Source organism: Sinocyclocheilus grahami, unplaced genomic scaffold, assembly GCF_001515645.1.
Source record: "Sinocyclocheilus grahami isolate Dianchi unplaced genomic scaffold, SAMN03320097.WGS_v1.1 scaffold1032.1, whole genome shotgun sequence".
Taxonomy (NCBI): domain Eukaryota; kingdom Metazoa; phylum Chordata; class Actinopteri; order Cypriniformes; family Cyprinidae; genus Sinocyclocheilus; species Sinocyclocheilus grahami.
In genome coordinates, this window is record NW_015506211.1 from 382027 (window position 1) to 396398 (window position 14372).

The 14372-nt window shown below is 36.7% G+C and overlaps 1 protein-coding gene, 1 long non-coding RNA gene and 1 pseudogene across 2 annotated transcripts; 1 reads left to right on the forward strand and 2 right to left on the reverse strand.

Moving 5' to 3' along the window:
• Positions 1 to 4308, forward strand: part of LOC107565854 (5-hydroxytryptamine receptor 3A-like) — a 27725-nt pseudogene extending 23417 nt beyond the window's left edge.
• Positions 4309 to 5489: 1181 nt separating this feature from the next.
• Positions 5490 to 8392, reverse strand: LOC107565866 (ankyrin repeat and SAM domain-containing protein 4B-like). The gene is made up of 2 exons (XM_016251152.1): positions 8104 to 8392; positions 5490 to 6638 (listed from the first exon to the last, which is right to left on the reverse strand). Exons 1-2 carry the CDS (start codon positions 8262 to 8264, stop codon positions 5531 to 5533), a joined length of 1269 nt encoding a protein of 422 aa, XP_016106638.1. The 5' UTR covers positions 8265 to 8392; the 3' UTR covers positions 5490 to 5530.
• Positions 8393 to 10037: 1645 nt separating this feature from the next.
• On the reverse strand, positions 10038 to 11417 carry LOC107565867 (uncharacterized). Its single transcript, XR_001606439.1, has 3 exons — positions 11290 to 11417; positions 10440 to 10534; positions 10038 to 10306 (listed from the first exon to the last, which is right to left on the reverse strand). It is a non-coding gene; the product is annotated as an uncharacterized lncRNA (long non-coding RNA).
• Positions 11418 to 14372: the final 2955 nt, after the last annotated feature.

Here is a 14372-nt window from a genome sequence, read left to right on the forward strand (position 1 = left end):
AAATAGCTTCTGTTTTTGCTTTTCAGATAAAAGAGTGGTTTCAGTTTAATATGTTGCAGGCTCATTTATTGGTAATAAATCATATTGACGATAATAAATCATCAAAAAAAAAATCGGGCTTGTTTTTGAAGCAGCGGTTGCTTATTTGTCTTGCGAGAGTTGGCAACAGTGCTCAGCGCACACAACACCTCTGCACTTACTCCTGATTTCTCTCAACATGAGGACAGGAGAGCTGTCAGTCAATACCTTTACAGTCTATGGTCAATACATGGGAAAACAAAGTAACTCGCGTTACTTATTTGAAAAAGTAACTCAGATATTGCATTGTAAATTTAAAAAAGTAATGCGTTACTTTACTAGTTACTTGGGAAAGTAATCTGATCACGTAACTCCCAACACTGCATGCAGTTGCGGGCTGTTAACGACCCCTCACCCAAGTCGCTACAGTTAGGGCACTATATACACACTTCAATATGCAAACGGAGGTTCTTACATAAAGACGACGCACCACTGTAAACCATAGACTGTATAAAAACATGGACGTAGTGTCCGTGACGTCAGTACGTTGCTGTCATGTTAGCTATTATCTTCGAAATGACTTGTGAACATAAAAAAAAAATAATAATAATTCTTCATAAACTTGAAACTCTTCCCTACACCAGATTCCCAGGTTCCAGGGTCTCGTCTGGCGCTGCGTCTCCAATAGAACATTTGCTCACAATTATCTGGTCTTTAATAATGTTAGCACAAAACCATGATTTATACACTGTTTATAGAAACTGAAGCAGTTTAGTTGGATATTTGTGTAGCGTTTTTAAATGTTCCTACTTATTATTAGTTTCATATGGTTCAGTGAACGTTCAAAAGTAACATTCCCAAAATGCTTGCAAACTTTTTTAAAAATAGAACATTCCCTTAATGTTGTATCTAAAGTTCACGTAACCAATATTATTTTTTTTACATTTAAAAAGCAAAGAACATTCAGAAACAACGATTTCATAACTTAACGGGAACGTTAGCAAACCATTTTTGTCAGCTGGGTAAACATTTGAACAGAACAACGAATGAATAATTGATTCATATATTATTAATTCACCGATTCATTCATTGAAATAAAAACATTTATTAGATGAATGTCCATAAACTTTTGGCCGTATAGTAGCTTTGGATCACACAATATACAGTATCTTCTTCTTCTTCTTCTTTAGTTTTTTGGCGCATAACAAACTAAATGTATAGCGCCACCTACAGTACGTTTATGTTATGCAGTCATGTTATCTACTATTATCGTCAAAATGACTTATGAACATAACAAAAAAAAGGGAGGGGGGATACAAAATAAATTATAATTCTCCATAAATTTGAAACTCTTCCCTTTACCAGATTCCCAGGTTCCAGGGACCCATCTGGCGCTGCGTCTCCAGCTCCTCCAGAACACTTCCCTGGTTCCCTAAAATCCAGATCAGGATACAGCATCCCTGTTTGATTTTAAATCCTCTTGCTCAACCCTGTACTATAAATATATTTTATTAGCTCTTCTTCTGTTTTATTGGCGGTTGGCATCCAACCATAAGGTGCATTACCGCCACCTACTATACTGGAGTGTGGGCCTGAGTCACCTCCCACAACTTAACCACTGATTTCTAGTCATGTCCTCTTTTGGAAGACCAAACAAAGTAGTTTCGCTTTCACAACGAAACACACAGCGACTCCACAACATGACGGCGGCAGCAACAATACTACAGCGAGAATAAAAGTTATGCTGCATCATATGACCCCTTTAATATTTCTCTTTCTGTGATATACTTTTGACAGTTATACAATAAATGCTCAACCGATTTCTCATCCTGACAATGATCACATATTTCCCTATTAGATGTTTTATGTAATCCTGTATGTCCCATTCTCAACCGTGTAATTATACCTTGTATTTTATTATTTCCTTTACATACCCTCCTACTCCCTAATTTCTCCTGGATTCTATCATAATGTCTGCCTGTTACTGCTATATCCCAGTTGTGTTGCCATTCCTTCATTATACTATTTTTAATTATTACTTTTGCTTACAAGATTTCCATAACATCATTATTTTGTATGCCTCCTTAGCTAGAGTATCTGCAGCTTCTCTAGCTGATGAAGTATTCTAATTTGTTGAGATAGTGAATTGGTGGGTTTTTGTTAAATGTGAGCCAAAATCATCACAATTAAAAGAACCAAAGACTTAAACTACTTCAGTCTGTGTGCACTGAATTTATTTAATACACGAGTTTCACAATTTGAGTTGAATTACTGAAATAAATTATTTTGAAATAATTAACTTTTCCATGACATTCTAATTTATTGAGATGCACCTGCAAACAAAACGCTATTCTAACTAAATGCAAAAAAAAAAGAAAAAGTGAAAAAAGTGAAAATTGAATCTGACGTCCCCTCTAAAATGTAGTGAAAAAGTACAAGTAAAAGTCAACAATTTCATGTAAATTTTGTGTAAAACATTATTAAATGTCAAAACACCAAAGACTTTGTAAGGTCTCAGGTAATATTTTAAATGAAAACACTAAAACTGACAAGATTTTTCACCCAATTAATTTTACCCATGCAGTTACATGAGCAGATACTACATAATAACGATGATGATTAATCCATTGTAATAACACCTATCTTCATAACAGGTTTTAGTTTTATTCTTTTTTCTTTATTTTTTTACTTCACTAGTTCAGATTTCCATCATGTCAAATGAGCTTTTCAGTTGGTAAATGTCTTGCAGATACAGCAGCAATAGATTGTTTTGATTCAAAAATAATACGATCACAACTGAAAGCACACGTTTTCAGTCTATCACTTATAATTACCCATCAAATAGCTTTCCTTATTTCTGAAGCATCTTTCAGACAACATTAGCTTTTCATTTAGCAATTTTTTCCCCAAGAATCAACGAAACACAAGAATCAACGATTCATTCTTTCTAAATATTTTAAGTCATTTGACTCAAGAGGACGCTGTTGGTAAGTGTTCCCTTTTGAAGGGTTTGTTGCTGTCATCAAAATAACATTTGTGCTTTTATGATCTCTCGCTAGATTTGGATTTAACTAGAGTTAATCTTCAAGACAAACTACAAGTAAATGTAGTTTCTCGCACGTTACACTGAAGTGTTTAATATCTTGAATCCAACTGATGTGCTCTTGCAGAACTATTCACAATGACTGATCATCTGTCCATCACAGATCAGATCCTCCTTCTCTACGTTTATGACCTACATCTGAAAATCATTGAACAGGTTAAACATTCACATCATATTAATCAATAAAAACTACAAACAAACACTTCCTGGACCCAGTGTTTTCCCTAACACTATTGTACCTAATCCTACATTTAAAAGTAGGCTTATATGGCTTCATTTTAAAAACTTTTAATCAAGCACTATGTCAACAAATTAGTCACACTTTACAGTCATAATTCACACAAAATTGTAAATTCTGTCATCATTCACTCAGCCTGAGGTCATTCTAAACCTGTATGGCTTTCTTTCTTCTGTTGAAGACAAATGAAGATATTTTAAAGAATGTTTTTGACCATTCAATAAAAGTCAACGAGTCCCAATGACGTTCATTGTAAAGACAAGAGGGACATTCTTCAAAATCGTATTTTGTGTACGACAGATGAAAGAAAGTCATACAGGTTTGAAATGACTGCTACTGAACTACCTATTGGTTAAACGTTTCACGACATGCTGTTTTAAATGATTCATTGCATCTGTTTCAAATGGAGTGAGACCTTTTCTTTGCTTTCGGTAGCATTTGCTGGCTGCTCAGGAAGTATGTCACTGGAAGTTTTCGCCTCAGGACGATGTGAAAAACCAAAGGACTGTTCCAGCCCTGCAAAAGGAGAACTGCAGCCTAAATCCAGAGGAGGCCCTCCAGAAAGAGCCTGTCGAAGAAGAAGCACGGAAGATCTCAGTGGAAGAAGCAGCTGCATCAGTGAAGGGGACTGTGCGAGGTTTACTCTTTACATTTCTCTGACAGTCAAAGCAAAAGCGCACAAACCACCAGAAGCTGATCAAATGAAATATGCCTGTTGTTTCCGACACCCCTCTAGTCTCACATCCAGAACACTCCTCTGTGGGAGCTGCCGACACCAGTGCGATGGAAAGAAAGTATGCACTATTGTGGATGTTTTCAATTGTCAGCTGCTTACTTGATGTATTTTTAACGAATTGTTCCATTCATTGTCTCCTTGAAGGACCTGCGGCTGTTTCTCATGGTTATGGAGCTGCAGACGTTAGTCGTGATGAAGTTACTGCCAAATTGATGCCTCTCTTTTGTACCTGTTTTTTCTGTTATTAGACATTAAAAAATGATAATGCTATATTATATATAATGTCTGGAAGAATCTGTTCAGAGATAGATAGATAGATAGATAGATAGATAGATAGATAGATAGATAGATAGATAGATAGATAGAAAGGTAATTTATTTAGAGATGAACATTGTTTTGATGCCTCTCTTTTGTACCTGTTTTTTCTGTTATTAGACATTAAAAAATGATAATGCTATATTATATATAATGTCTGGAAGAATCTGTTCAGAGATAGATAGATAGATAGATAGATAGATAGATAGATAGATAGATAGATAGATAGATAGATAGACAGGCATGATCTCTAGACATGAACAGTGTCATTTATTTAGAGATGTACAAGTTATTTTTATTTCAAAGATGAAAACAATCAAAATATTCTTGGCAAAAAATGGTTGATTCTCAAACAACAGCTGAAGTCAAATGTTTGTTTTGGAGATTAAGCTTATTTTACTACAATAAGGACATTTTTAACTGCTTTATTACTTCATTCAACCATTTAAATTACAGAAAGTGAGCTATGAAACAACAACTACATGATGGCAAAGGAGTGTCAGCCGAGAGAAACTGTAAATGTTTGTGTATAGCAGGATTGAGTGGTGCACGTTATTAAAGGGGTGCTATTATGCTTTTTCACTTTTTCAACTTTAGTTAGTCTGTAATGTTGCTGTTTGAGTATAAAAAAAGATCTGCAAAGTTACAAAGCTCAAAGTCCAATTCAAAAGGAGATATTTTATTTAACAGAAATCCCTTTTCAAAAACTACAACGAACGACTCGTTTGGACTACAACCCATATTTTCCGGGATTTGTGATATCACAAATATCGATGAATGGGACGAGACCTGGTTGAGTTGCACTAGAGAAGGCAACAAGTGTTATTACTAAGTCAGAGACACGCTAGCTTTCCCAAGCCAGACGAACTTAGAGTGGTTACAATCATCCGGGTTTAAATCGCGCTCAAATTAATTGGATTTTTGATGCAATATTTTATTTTGTATTTCAGAAGGCGGGTGTTCATTTGATACAGGAACTATTCGAGCCGTTCATGCCAGACTGGGGAGAGAGGTGTTGTAATAATGTAAAATATGTTTCAAACAACCTAGTATGAGAGCCTGTTCTAGTACACCCCCAAAACAAAATCGAGACTTTGTAAAAGAGCATAATAGGACCCCTTTAAAGGAAGGTGTCTTTCATAACGCCAGGCTGCTCTAGCACAGTTTTCCTGTGAGCCGAAGCTTCCAGGATCTTCTTGCGTGGCCCCAGCTGGATGCGGATGCCTTTAAGATCATCATCTGAGCAGAGCATCAGGGCATCAAGATCCAAGTGTTCACGGCTGAACACAGGACCATAGTCCAACAGGCCGATCGACGCCAAGAAGGAATCCAAGTGAGAGGTCTCCTCGTCCTCATCCAGGCCGATCTCCTCTTCGTTCCAAGGAAGTTCTGAATCCTTGTCCAAACCCTCCAGACCTTCATCCACAGTTTCAAACAACTCTTGACGGATGAGGTACCCTAGGTCTTCTGTATTGCCGCTGGGGAGGTCATCAGGGTCCATGGCCATTTCCATGGAGAATTTCCTGCGGAACACCATTTTCCCGAGACCAGGCCTTTCGAAAATAGACTTGACCTGACTGGCTCCCTCATCATCCAAATCTCTCTCGACATCGTCATCATAATCCTGAATTTCATCCTGCTCACTGAAGACGTCAGCAAAACCAGGTTTCTCTTGTGAGCCGCTTTCTTGTCTGACAAAAATGACATTGCTATCCCCTTGTCTACTCACTGTCCCTTTGTCTTTCTTCCCAAATTTGTGCTGGGGAGTTCCCTTGATTGTCGACGAGTTCGATCCGTTGGTGTCTGCGGCATTGAGTTTGGAGAACTGTTCTCCGTTCACGCTGCTCAAGGTACCCGAGCCAGAAAGTGAACTTCCTTCTGAGACAGAGCCGCCACGGTACATCTTGTCCATCTTACTCTGATGTCTCTTCTTGACGCGTTCGCACAGCTTCACTCTACGCTCGGCATCTTTGGTGGCCTGTTCTTTCAGACGCGCCACCCTTTTGGCATTCTGGCCTGTCTGTTGGGCGGCAGCGGTGTCTAGGAAGCGGACGCAGTCCATGTGGTCTCGAGAGGCGGCCACGTCCATGGGAGTGTGGAAATCATTGTCCAGAGCGAAGAGGTTGGCTCCAAAGTTCACCAAGAAGCTGACGATCTGCATGTGACTGTTTGCAGAGGCGTGATGCAAAGGCGTGTTCCCCCAGATGTCACTTTTGTCCGAATCCCCCCTGTAAGACATAAATAATAATGAACAAGCATTTTAGTAAATAAAAAATTAACTTAAATGATTTTAGCAAATGGCTGCAATTTAACAAAGAGTGAAAAATGTAAGGGGGTCTGAATACTTTCCGTACCCACTGTATATATATATATATTTTTTTTTTTTTACTTTAAATCATGTAAATAAGCCCAAAAGTAAAATGATGTGTAAATGAACATAATACAGGCACTTTACAAACTACCATTTAAAAATAACTACAATCTTTGGCGCTTCTCAGACACCTCATTTGTCCTCAGCAGCAATTAAAATTCCACCCTCACATAATTTCCCGTGATGAATATGATGCTATAACCATGCAAACAGTTAATATGTAACCTGCTGTAAAATAAAAGTCCACAGGGACACCCATAAAATATCTGATTACAATATCTACAAGAGCTTATCTCTCTAAACACCATCTGTTCATAGGTGGACGGGACACACAAGGTGCAAATGGACACAGGTTTTTTTTTCATGACAAGAAACACCCCTGTCTGGGTTAGAAAGGTGCGCTGTACTGTTTGAGAGCCAGTCATGGCATTCTATATACTCTATATCATGAGTGAGATCAGCCCCAATTCTGCACAGAATAAGTAAACTCTACGCTGGACAAACTGTGGAAGGATGAAGAGGCCTATTGTTCCAGATTTGCATAACTAATTTGGCTGATTAAACTCTTGGCGTCAGCACTGGGAATTTTACAAATGATGTACACAGCAAATCATGCGAGAAAGAAAGTCAGAGGAGGACACAGAGCTACCCCGAGAGAAACTCTGAGTGTGGACTCAGTAGAGTCATTCTAATATGCTGAATATTTCAGTGCTGTTTTAATGATGACATCCATTTTAAATCGTAGTATAAGACCTTTATGTGATTTGCTGTAGACAAGAGTGATTATTGACTCATAAAGCACACAAGTAAAAAAGGGAATCGCCCAAAGGTCATAAAACTGTAATACATTATAAAAGAAGTACACTTCAGCATACTTTCGAAATAAGTACTTATCACTGAAATAATATACTTTAGAATATAATTATGTGTGAACTTAAGTGTGTTGAGAAACTCTCTTCAAGTGGCATTTTATTTCATTAATATTATCTGGAAGTACAGTTTTTTTACGATATACTTTTACGATCTGAAGGACAATACAAACGCACATGATCCAAATAATGTAAAATCCTAGATTATGCAGCTTGCGTATAGTAAAGGACTGTTTGATATGTAACACAGATATCTATAGTCGTCAATGCTTAAAAAACTAAATACAAGCAAGGTAACAACCATTGCAAAACTTTAGCATTAACTAATTTGAATATTATTCTGGTTGAAAACTAAATGTATAGATTTCAATTGTTAAACCTATAGCCATCGATACAATGAAGAGGATCAGTACAGAAAGTTTTGTACAGAGCAGACAGGTTTTCTGAGCTCACCCTCTACTGCATATGAGCTGCAGAGCTTCAATGTGTCCGTGGTAAGCTGCCCATAGAGTGGGTGTCATGCCATCCTCATCCGGGGTGTTCAGATCTTTCCTGGTGGCTTCTTTCAAAAGATCCAAATAGCCATCGATGGCTGCTTTGTGATATCGTGACATGATTGTAATAACGATCTCTCTTCTTCAGCAAGTACATATATTTCGTGAAGTATTACAGGACCATCTTTGCAGACATCTCGCGTGCTCTGTCTCTGCGTCTGAGGGAGGAGAAACTTTAATCACACTGCCTGGACACGACACCATTATCACTGTCATAAACTAAAGTCCAGAGTGAGCTCAGCTGTTATCGCTTAACATCAGTGTTAGTTTGTAGAGATATAAACAGGGACAGCTATTTGCTCTTAGATCTTAGCTATTAGCTATTTGATAATTTCAGATCTTGAAAAGGTGTTTCATTACATGGTTTTGGTAGAAATGTAAGTTATTTTCCATCATAGTTTGAGCACATATTATTGTCTTTGTTGTGTTATTGTACCGATATGCCACTTCTCCTCTAAAAAACACAGTATGTTTATGTGTTGGTTAAAGGGATAGTTCACTCAAAAATGAAAATTAGCCTATGAATTACTCACCCTCAAGGCATCCTAGGTGTATATGACTTTCTTCTTTCAGACGAATCCAGTCGGAGTTATATAAAAAATTGTCTTTGATCTTCCAAGCGGTTTAATGGCAGTCAGCGGGTGTTGCAGTGCATCAGTCCAAAAGAAGTGAAATAAAGCGCATTCATCCATAATAAAAAATACCTCACACGGCTAAACCTAACTAAGGTTTTTAGTCTAAGGCGAGAGAGAGAGTGCAGGAGAGATGTCAGACAGCAGCAGTGCAGTTCTGCTGTCATATGAAACACTGGTGCATGCTGTGGCAGGTTGTTTTTCCCTCTGGACACAGCCAGGATCAGACTGCAGGTCTGCAGGAGTTATTATGGAGTGCTTTTGTATTGTACTGGAAAATTTATATTTGATTTTTTTTTAAAAAGCTTCAAATTGTGTATACGAGCTCTATAAATTGATCTTCAGACATTTTGATCAGTATCACAAAAACTGAACAAGTATTCCACAAAATGCATTGGTGAATGAGACTTTGTACTTGTGTTTCTTTATTTCGCAATTTATGGCACATATTTTGTACTTTCATTTGTATAAAATCTGTTATTTAACTGTACTTATACTCCCTGTTGAAAAAAACAGCATATGCTGGTCCTTTGCTGGTTTATGCTGGTCATGTGCTGGCAAAGGACCAGCATAAACCAGCAAAGGACCAGTTTAAACCAGCAAAGGACCAGCATAAACCAGCAAAGGACCAGCTTAAACCAGCAAAGGACAAGTTTAAACCAGCAAAGGACCTGCATAAACCAGAAAAGGAGTCCTGCACATTATTTGAGAAAAAGAATTTCCTTGTTTTAGTGAAATCTTCACCATGTACTAATTTGTTCCCTTGTTGTGGCAATGATTTAAATAAAAATGAGGGTACGAGTATACAATTTAATTAAAACGAGGGAACAAATTAATGAACCACAGCAACAAACTTGAGAACGATTTCTATTATTCTTCCACGTCATAATAGACTAGTGAAACTAGTGTGCAAAATCATTGTTCAGTTCTCACTTTTAATTAAATGTTAAGAATTTACACAAGAAACGTACAGATTCTTTCTGCATGTGTTTCAGGAATTAGGACCAATGTGATGTAAACTTTATAGAACGGTTTAAAAAGTCTGTGACTTTAAATATCTACGTTTTCTTTTTGTCAGTCGTTTCAAGAACAATTGAGGTCAACATCATTACAACAAAGGATAAAATCCCAGTATATTTATATAAAAAAATTCAAAGTGCACATGGACATCAAGACAATATGTTTGGTGAAAGCCTTCTTTCCAAGGCCACAAACTGAATCCAGAGCATCCAGAGCAAACACAAGCAATGGCAAGTCATGCACAGCACATATATAGTATGTACATGAATCATAAACATGACAAAGATGTCCTGATGTACTGAGGCTGTGAGCTCAGTATGTCAGTGGTGAGATGAAGGATGGCTCCTCATGTCCTTTATGTACCACTCTGGTAAGAAGGTATACTGAGAGTCTCTGTGGACGGTGAAGGTCACGTCTCTGTGTGGATCCCATTTGAACAGGTACACCAGTCTGAAAAACAAAACAAGTATGTGTTAAATGGCAAACAACAAATGTTCTTATTTCACAACATGCACTGATGAAATGTTCAAAACTAGACCTTGAAAATGTACGTGAACAGGGACTATTGATGCAACCGTCTTACCTAGGGCCGTCCTCTTTGACGACTGATTTGACGAAGGACAAGAAATCGTTGCAGAAATTCATACAGACTGTTGGCTTCCAGCAGTTATACTCATTCTACAGAATTAAGAGACATTAAACTTTAATCTCACTTCATCATTCCACAGTCTCTCTATAATGACATCCAACATAGACGCTAGTGAATAAAGCAATCCCAGAATGCACTGATTACAAGATTTCAATTCCATTCACCATCATTGAACTATTTCTATCAACCTAATTACAAACTGACTACTTTATGCAATCACTCTATGTGCAATGTATTTTTATAAACTACTTTATTTTTAAGAAATGTCATTGCTTTCATTCAGCAATGACACATTAAACTGATCAAACGTGACAGAAATGATATTTATAATGCTACGAAATATTTCCATTTCGATCAAAACTATATCAGTTTACACACACTATAAAGCAGCACAGCTCTTTTCGACACAGATAATTAAGAAATGTTTCGGCATATTAGAATGATTTCTGAAGATCATGTGACACTGAAGACTGGAGTAAAGATGCTGGAAATTCAGATTTGCCATCACAGGAATACATTACAATTAAAATATATTACAATGGAAAACGGCTATTTTTAATTATAATAATATTTCACAATATTACTGTATTTCTGATCAAATATGCAGTTTTAGTGAGCATTAGAGACTTGATTAATACTCCAACTCTTACATTTCCATTTAAAATGAATGGCTTTCGATCACTTTCAGTGTAAACACCAGCTCTGCAGGGTTTGAAACAGAGCTCTTATTTCAGATTTAACCAACCGGCACTGAAGCTTTAATGTGTGGTTATTAAAAACAAACCTTGATGAGTTGTGAAATTTTCGAGGTTTGGAAGGTCTCAACAGACACCACTATCCCATCATGGTCTCGAAACCCAGCGACTATCTGTGGCACTCCAGGAAGAAACGACTGCGCCCACCATTTCAGCAGCTTGTTTTTAAGAGGCTTAAATAACGCCCCATAAATCGATTCAATGATTGAGGAAAAATAGTGCTTAATATTCTTTGACACATGATGGTTCATAAAAATTTTTATTAAATTAAAATCCGTCATCATTTACTCATCCTCAAGTTGTTCCAAACATGTTTCTTTCTTCTGCTGAGCACAAAAAAAGATATTTTGAAGAATGTTTGTAATCAAACAGTTGACGGCAGCCATTGACTTCCATAGTATGGAAACAAATACTATGGAAGTCAATGACTGCCGTCAGCTGTTGGTGGTAATACAGCATTATGTTGAGACCAACACAAACATTTGCATGGATTCAATGTAACAGATTTTTTGGGTGGAGAGGAAATTTGTGCTTTTGGTCACATGGCCAGAGCCTCGGCTGTCACTCACAAACAGACTAATTTGCTAAGTCACAGTGAACAGCGGAGGAAGAGTCTAGTTGTGCAATGCAGTGCTCTGTGTACCGCTGTATTTCTGCTATTTTAAGAGCACTGCATTTTCTTTCAACCAGTGTTTTCGTGAAAATCAGACCAACTTTTTGTGCCGAACATTCGTGTTGGTGTGAACAGGCCTTAAAGGGATAGTTCACCCAAAAATGAAAATTCTGTCATTAATTAGTAACCCTCATGTCAAACCCGTAAGACCTCTGCATAAACAGCAACACAACTGAAATGTTCCCAGGTCCAGAAACGTAGTAAGCACATCGGTAAAACAGTCCATGTGACATCAGTGGCTTAACTTCAATTCTGCGAAGCTACGAGAATACATTTTGAGTGCAAAGAAAACAAAAATAACAATTTACTTAACAATTCTTCTCTCCCGAGTTACGTCTTCCATCATTTTAGAGAGTATCACAACACATACGCATGTGAAACATCTCCATGTCACAAAGTCCACTCCTAGAGCGCTGCAAACACACTCAATAGCTCAACAGAAAACAAGAAACAACTGGCAGAAACGAGACATCTGTGCTGCAGTGCTAGTTTAGTTTTACATTCGTTTTATTTAATTTCCCCCAAATTTTTTGAGTACTTTTGTGCAATTTGTCATTTTTATTTCAGTTTTTGTTATTTTAGTGCATCAACTTAATGAAAACGAGAAATGTGGCGTTGACAACTAGCTGAAATAAATGCTTCTATATTTTATTTTACTTTATTTCAAGTCATTTTGATTTATAATTATTTTTTTTATGTTTTTTTTTTTATAAAAACCCAGCTGTGCAGTACATACAGTCTGGGTCAATTATGTGGCACTCATATATCCAAAAACACAAATGTAGATAAAAGGACATAAAATGACTTCGATATGCCTCTTCTATTACAAACCCGATTCCAAAAAAGTTGGGACACTGTACAAATTGTGAATAAAAACTGAATGCAATGTGGAAGTTTCAAATTTCAATATTTTATTCGGAATACAACATAGATGACATATCAAATGTTTAAACTGAGAAAATACATCATTTTAAGGGAAAAATGTTGCTCCACTATTTTTCGCCGCAGCATTGGGGGCATTGGTGATCCTCTGCCCATCTTGACTTCTGAGAGACACTGCCACTCTGAGAGGCTCTTTTTATACCCAATCATGTTGCCAATTGACCTAATAAGTTGCAAATTGGTCCTCCAGCTGTTCCTTATATGTACATTTAACTTTTCCGGCCTCTTATTGCTACCTGTCCCAACTTTTTTGGAATGTGTAACTCTCATGAAATCCAAAATGAGCCAATATTTGGCATGACATTTCAAAATGTCTCACTTTCAACATTTGATATGTTATCTATATTCTATTGTGAATAAAATATAAGTTTATGAGATTTGTAAATTATTCCATTCCTTTTTTACGATTTGTACATTGTCCCAACTTTTTTGGAATTGGGTTTGTATAACGAAGTTCTGAAAATTCAATTTGACTTTTTTCCCCTGTCCTGACACCGCAATGAAAAAAAATGAATTTAAGTAATTTGCTATAGTCTATTATTGCTATTTAAATTATTATTATTCATTTTCATTTCAGTTTTTTTAGTACATCAGGTTAAACTGAATGAAAATGAGAAAAGTTGCAGTGGCAACCAGCTAAGAAAAATATGTGTTATTTTATTTCAAGTAACGTGACATAACACGTAAGTTGTATTTATTAATATATTAAAAGAAAATACATTAAAATGTAATTTATACAAAAACGGAGTTTCACCAACTTCAGCATAAGCTTTTTTTTTAATGTTTATATTCTCTTCTACATGCTTTAAAAATAATTTTTTTTTTTAAATACTATGTTCATATTCTGTTCTTCATTCAATTAAATAGTAATCAAAAAGCACATCTAATTAACTGAAATAATAAAACTTATAAAATGTAACAACAATGTATTATTTATTTATTTGTACAATATAAGGCCCTAAGAAATGCTATCTATTTAATAACTATTAACCTATTGTAGGTCTGTCTTTAATTATACTTCACTGTAAAAATATATTTCCTCACAGAGAAGTATGTGTGCATCTCACCCGGATGAGGGGGTGTGGTCTCTGCTTTGAATCTAGTCTCTATTGGCCAGAATCCACTTCAGCACGTGATCAAGCTTCTCTTTCACGCAGTCATCTCTCTTTACGAAGCGGCTGGTGTAGCTGTCCCTTAAATTCAAATCTGGACTTTTCCGGGGCTGGACATAGTACCGCAGCTGCCTCTGATCGTTGTAGAAGCTCCTGTGAGGGTCCAGAGAGAAGCAGCCCACCTCCACAGGCTGCTTGTAGAGCGGGAAGTGTCTTTTTATTTTTAAATGACCTCGTTATAAATTATCAAAATTTCCTCACTGGATTTTCCGGTAAAAATCATATTACTTATAACTTATCTCTGGTGACTTATGCTGGACTTCTCCAATTATTTAGTCCCAGTCTATATGTTTAGTCCTCTTAATTCTCTCTAGTCCTCTTAGGC